This window comes from Platalea leucorodia, assembly GCF_965183815.1.
Source record: "Platalea leucorodia genome assembly, chromosome: 4".
Taxonomy (NCBI): domain Eukaryota; kingdom Metazoa; phylum Chordata; class Aves; order Pelecaniformes; family Threskiornithidae; genus Platalea; species Platalea leucorodia.
This window is the reverse complement of record NC_138826.1, coordinates 70,130,978-70,137,047: the sequence shown is the minus strand read 5'-3', so window position 1 is coordinate 70,137,047 and position 6,070 is coordinate 70,130,978. Positions and strand designations below refer to the sequence as shown.

The window sequence follows — 6,070 nt, the reverse complement described above, 5'->3', positions numbered from 1 at the left end:
GCTTCAGGCCAGGCACACCCCTCCCGTGTGAACTGCTCAGCCCTGGACCTGACCGGGGAACGTGACCGAGGGATGACACGTTGGAGTGCAAGGCTTGGGGCTCTGCCCAGGGAGAGGGGATGACCAGAGAGGGAAAAAATTGGTGCCTCTCCCAGTTGGCAGATGAGCCTGCTAGAAATATCATGTGTGGGGTGAGAGGCTCCAGTGATGTGGAGAAGAAACAATGCAGGAGAGAATGGAAGATGAAAAAGTTTGGAGAGTAAGAGTGGGACTGGCACAGCTGGGGAGAGAGCAGGGCCAGTCAGCTTAGGGGCTAATGCATGGGACAAGGGACTAACGCAAGAAAGTGAGGGCAGAGTCCTGCACCATCCCACCTGAAGGAAAGTCTGTCTCTTGCTTGGGGGGGGGAGCACTGCCCTGCTGCCTACCCACCCTTTGCACAGGGCGCAATCTGTGCTGCCTGCATTTTGCTGACCAGTGCTATGCTGTTTGGAAGCGAAAAGGCAGAGAAAAAAAAAAAAACATAAATAAGGAAAAGGCACTACCTAGGAAAGAGTTAAAAGGCACCGAAACCCAAGCCGGTTTGCAATGGAGAGCGACCAAAGCCAGGGAGGGAAAGGGAGGGAGAGGAGAGGGGAGGGAGCAGGTCCAAGCCCAGCTTGCACACCCAGTCAGCACTCAGCAGTGCCTGTGCCAAGAGCCAGCTTTCTTAAAGCCATGGGCCTCGGGGCCAGCTTTGCAGGCGGAGGGGAGCCCTGGAGCAGGGGCTGGGAAGCACACTGGGGAGCCCTCAGCCTCCGGGGTGAGCCGCCACACTGCGCTGGGGTGCAGGCAGTGGGAAGGGGGGCAGAGGCTGGGAGCGGGACTTTCTCAGCTTGTTTGCGTGTTTGTCTTTCGTAAGCATACTTCTCTGCAGGCTGCCTGCTCCGAGCTTTGCTTCCTTCACCCTCTGCAGCGGAGCAGCTCCCCTCTGGTCTATCTGCAAAGGCCTGGCACTGCCTGCTGCTCTCGGAGGAGCCGGCCATCCCTTTGGGAAGGTGCTGGGGTTTGGCTGAGAACACAACTGAGCATTGGTGGGAGGGGGCTGAGGCACAGAGAGGGGTGGGACTTGGTGGGGGGAAGAAGAGGGCTGAAGTTAAGTTCCCAGCCCACAGGAGAAGGAGCCTCTCTGCAGAGAGATGGGTCAGACTCCAGCTGGGACAGGGGGGTTGTTGGGTTAGACTCCTGTAAAGAGTCAATACCTAGTGACTGGAGGATTGGAGAAGATTTTTACAGCCCTCCCCACAGATTCAGCAGCCTACCGGAGCAGGCTTTTGCTAAAGGGGCTGTGTAGGTTGCCATGTCTCCTTCCTCTATCCCAGCCTGGGGACTGAATCTTCTAGTGGCTCCAGTGGTTTGCCTAGTGAGGGTCAAGCCTTCTTCCAGGGTTAGCACCCAGTCTCCATTGGTCTGGGCAGAAGGGCGTGGGGCATCCTCTTGGGTCATGCGGTTGCTACTCAGATTGCAGCCTTGAACCTCCAGGGACTTCAAGCATGTAAACTCCCTCCACAGGATAATGCTATTTTGTCCCACCCCTGGCTCCAGCCACAGAAAGATGTTTTGTGGTGATCTCTCCTCCATTCTCTGTGTCCTCCCCTTCTTATACCTCACTCTGGCCCTTCCTCATGTCTTCCCAGGTCACCATGGACATAATTTACCTGCGCACACCCCTGGCCTTCCTTCTTCTCCCTCTTGTGCTTGGGGCACCCACTGATGAACCCAACCTCACAGAACAAGCCCCTGGTGCTTGCAAGCGCTGTTGTGACTCACTGGACTCTTCCACAGGTGCCCCACCGCTCCCTCCCAGTCACCACCACTTGCCCTACCCAATGCCAGAGGTCCGTCCCTATATCAACATCACCATACTGAAGGGTAAGTGCCCATCTTGGCCCCGGTATGCCAAGGCCTGCTCAGGGACCGATGGCACTGCGGTGGAAGTGACAGCTGGGTTGCTGGCATGCTGGTTATGCTAACAGACTGCCAGATGCTATCCTGAAGTGTGCCCACACACACTGTGCCCAAGGTTTAGATGTTTTGTGCTGTGATCAAGAGTAGCCTGGGGGAAGGGAAGTCAGTGCATATCCATGCCGTGACCTCTGTGTCTCAGGACGCTGCCCGCTATCAGCTCTTCCTCCATGCTAGCACAGGAGTGGCAGTGGCAGCCTCTTGCCAAGCTGGGAGGACACTTTCCTTGCCTCAGACTTCCAGAGTCCTGTACTGCCTGAGGGAAGGAGCCGTCTCTATCCAGCTGCAAAATAAACAGGTTCGGAGGGTAGGCATTGGCACCCGGGAATGCTGCGGGGAAACTTTCTCCAGCTCCATGGGTCACATGCATTTTGGAGCAGGAGGAGGGCAAGGGGAGGCAGCAAGCTCCTCCAGGCTAACTGGCAGTGACCCCCAGCTCATTCCACCCTGCTGTGGCTGTCTCAGCTAACTGGAAAAGGCTCCTATTTTAGCTCAGCTCCTCCCTTCAGGGCTCCCCTTTTAGCCTTTGCTGCAGGCAAAAGCCTGTTCCCAGCTGGATCCTGCTCCACTCACTTATTGTTGCTCTGTGGTTCCTCTGGGCTAGCTGGGCAGTTGTTCCCTCTTCCCTGCCCAGCCTGGAAATAGCTGCAATCCATCAAAGCTCAGAAGTGTGTCTGGGGCAGATCGAGGCCTGGACTAGAGAGGGGTATTGCAGGGGAACCTGCAATACCGTGCAGGGAATGGAGAGGAGGAAAAGAAAAAGGCACAAATTTGGGATGCTGTCATTTGTTCTGGAGGCTGCTCGGACCCCCATCTCTTCTCTCTGTACACAAAGTACGTTCTGGTGCTGCTCTCTGTCTGTACTGACGCCTGCCCAGGTGTGTGACAGGCAACGCACAAACCCCAGGGTAGAACTGCGGTATTAATTATACAGAATGCCCAAAGGATACCGGTATTGTCAAAGTACCAGCCCTCTGACTTGCACTCCACCGTCTGCCAAGTTCAGCTTGGATCTTTTCCCTCTGACCCACCTCATTGTCCCTCTCTAGTCATATTCTCCCACAGGCTTTAGGACTTCTTCCCCTTCTCCAGCCTACAGCAAGAACAGTGTGCATACTACATGGATAATGGGGTCATAGGAGAGGTGTGTAGGAGGGCAGGGGCTGTGGTGGAGGTAAAGGAGTGTGGAGGAGGAAGAAGAGGTCAAGAGCCCCAGTGGTACTTTGCACTGCTGGGCTCCCTCTCAGGCTGAAGTCTCCTAAGGACAGGTCCTACTGCATCCAGCAAGGCCGTATCTTGTGGTAAGCAGGGCATTCATAAGAGAAGAGACCCCGGTTGCACCTAGAGCTCTGCTAGCTCCTTTCCCATTAAACACAATGATATTGTGACGCTCCAGAGCGTTCCTTCTTCTGGCATTGCCCCATCCTTGAGCAATCCTCTGCCTCTTCATTAGGCTTTCTCACCGCCACTTCCACCTTTCCCTCTGGTATCACACAGGAGTTGTGTCCTCTGCTTCCTCTTGTAGGAGACAAAGGAGACCGGGGAGAACCTGGGATGCCAGGGAAATGGGGCAAAGAAGGACCACGAGGTGAGCGGGGTGCCCCGGGCCAGAAAGGCAGTAAAGGACAGATGGGCACAGCAGGAGACCCCTGCAAGCATCAATATGCTGCATTCTCTGTCGGTCGCAAGAAAGCGCTGCACAGCAGCGAGGGCTTCCAGGTCTTGATCTTCGACACCGTCTTCGTCAACCTCTACAGCCACTTCGACATGTTCAATGGCAAATTCTACTGCTATGTAGGTGGACTTTACTATTTCAGCCTCAACGTCCACACCTGGAACTTCAAGGAGACCTACATGCACATCATGCACAATGAAGAAGAGGCAGTCATCTTGTATGCCCAACCCAGTGACCGCAGCATCATGCAGAGCCAGAGCCTCATGCTGGAGCTTCAGGAAAATGATGAGATCTGGGTGAGGCTCTACAAGCGGGAGCGGGAGAATGCCATTTACAGTGATGATGTTGATGTGTACATCACCTTTAATGGGTACCTGGTCAAGCCCAGCCTTGACTAACTGCTTCTCCTCCTCCTTGGGGCCTCTTTGGCCTTTTCCTTCATCCTCTCTCTCTCTCTTTACTGCCCGCAACCACTGCAAATCACTTGGAAATGGGCCTGTCAGGTCTCAGGCACTGAGTGTGAAACTTGCCGCACTGGCTCCCACCTCATGCTCTCTTGTAGCCAGGCCTGTATTTGTCCACTTACAGTGTGACACTACCATCTCTCACCCCCTCACCTCATGACCCCAACTTAGGTTATTGGCTTCTTCTAAATCGGCCAATGAACTGTGTCTGGCCTTTAGGGTCCTAGAGCAGGAGGAAAGCGAAAATGCTGCTCCTGAGGATGTGTCCCTTCTTGGGGCTTCATACACAAAGGACTTCTGTAGAAAGGGTTAGAAAGTGCGCACTGTCCAGGTGCATCCTGGCTGCTCTCCGTCCCAACTAGACCTGCCAGTTTTGCAGCCTGCAACATGGCCTTAATGTCATCTCTCACACATGTAGTCTGAAGACTGGACTGGGGTCTGATGGCCTCCTGTAGCACGAGGAAGATGTAGGAGCGGTGAGAGATGATACTGTCTTTCCAAAAAGGGAACTGTTGGCCTTCTGAAGTATGCCATTGGCTTTTCTTAGGCACCCTTCTGGGTCACAGAGTCCACGTTGGCTGTAAAATCTAGACCTGGTGGGATTGTCCTCCTCTGTGCCAGCTCTAGCTCTTCGAAGAGATGAAGGGCCAGACACTCAGCCAGACCCTTCAGAGGCATCTGCTGTTGAATCAGTAGAGCCCACCACTCTATTCCTACTAGGGATCATAAGTACAGGATGAGAGAGAGAGAGACAACCCTACCAAACCTCCCTCCCAAATCTCCACTGGGGTGCTACTTGGTCTCGGTTCCCCAGCTGTGGGAAGCTAGTCCAGACAGTGAACCCAAATGTGCTCTCTTCTTTGGCAGAGGTGCACCCATGCCCTTTCATTGGTATCAGCAGTCATCCCTAACACTTGCTGATGTGAGGGGAGAGTCAGGCCCTGGCTCCTGCATGCCATTACATTGTCCTCCTGAAGGTGGTTCTCCCACATCGGTATTGAGGGACTGCTGTTTCAGGACCTGAGCTGGAGGCTGTAAGAGGAATTGCAGTTAAATCAGTTCCAAACCTGGGCAGGTTGGCACCTCTTTGCCTCTGTGATGGAAAACAGATAGAGGTGAGACTACAGCACCTCGCCCCAGGGTTAAAAGCTTCCCTGCCACATGCTCTGTGCCCTTTTCTGGCAATCTCATCAGAGCAACTGAGAAAAGCATGTGGCTAAAACAAACCCTCGCTCTTCTTGTCAGGTTGGAGAGGTCACAGTGGGAAAGGAATGCCAGCGGTAGGGTTTTCTAGTACCATTTGTACTGGTCTCACACTGCTCTCACTCACATCTCTCTGGGATTGCTATGGTCCTGGGGGGAGCAGGTGAGGCTGACTCAGCACTTTGGGAAACCTACTTCCACATGTTGTGATACTCCCGTAAACAGCAGTGCCAAGAGCTGTCTCTTTTTTGAGTCTCAGGACAGGACAAGCAGGAGAAACTATATTTCTCCTCTGCCCATCACTGATAATGAAGTCTCCTGACTTATCTAGCTTCTGCAGTCTCATGGCTAGCCATGGTGTCTGCCTATAGCACCTGGGACTACCAGAGCTCTTCTATCTGAGATACGCATCATTATACAGGAGTAGGTCCGGTACACTCAGCCCGGGATGGCAAAGGCACAGGGACCCAGGCTAAATATTAAAAATGAACTTGAGAGAATTGCAGGACATTTTCTCTCTTGCCCTGTTTACTATTCTCCCTGCTTTGCTAAGGAAGCTGTACAGACTGGAATGAGTTTCAGGCACTTTCTGTCCTGGATCCTCCCCACCACTGTCACTGAGGCAATGGGTATAAAAACAAGGCTTCACTGAAGCAAAGCTGGGTTTTTCCCAGGGAAACACGTGATGATGGGATCATGGGAGCGAAAGGAGACTGTGAGTTTC

At 53.6% G+C, this 6,070-nt stretch overlaps 1 protein-coding gene across 1 annotated transcript; it reads left to right on the top strand.

The window, feature by feature from the left end:
* Positions 1-588: 588 nt before the first annotated feature.
* Positions 589-4,077, top strand: C1QTNF6 (C1q and TNF related 6; the record flags this gene model as incomplete). Its single annotated transcript, XM_082308922.1, is given in 4 exon segments — positions 589-672; positions 674-802; positions 1,677-1,911; positions 3,530-4,077. Coding segments are annotated over 4 exon segments (996 nt in total).
* Between the last annotated feature and the right edge of the window lie 1,993 nt (positions 4,078-6,070).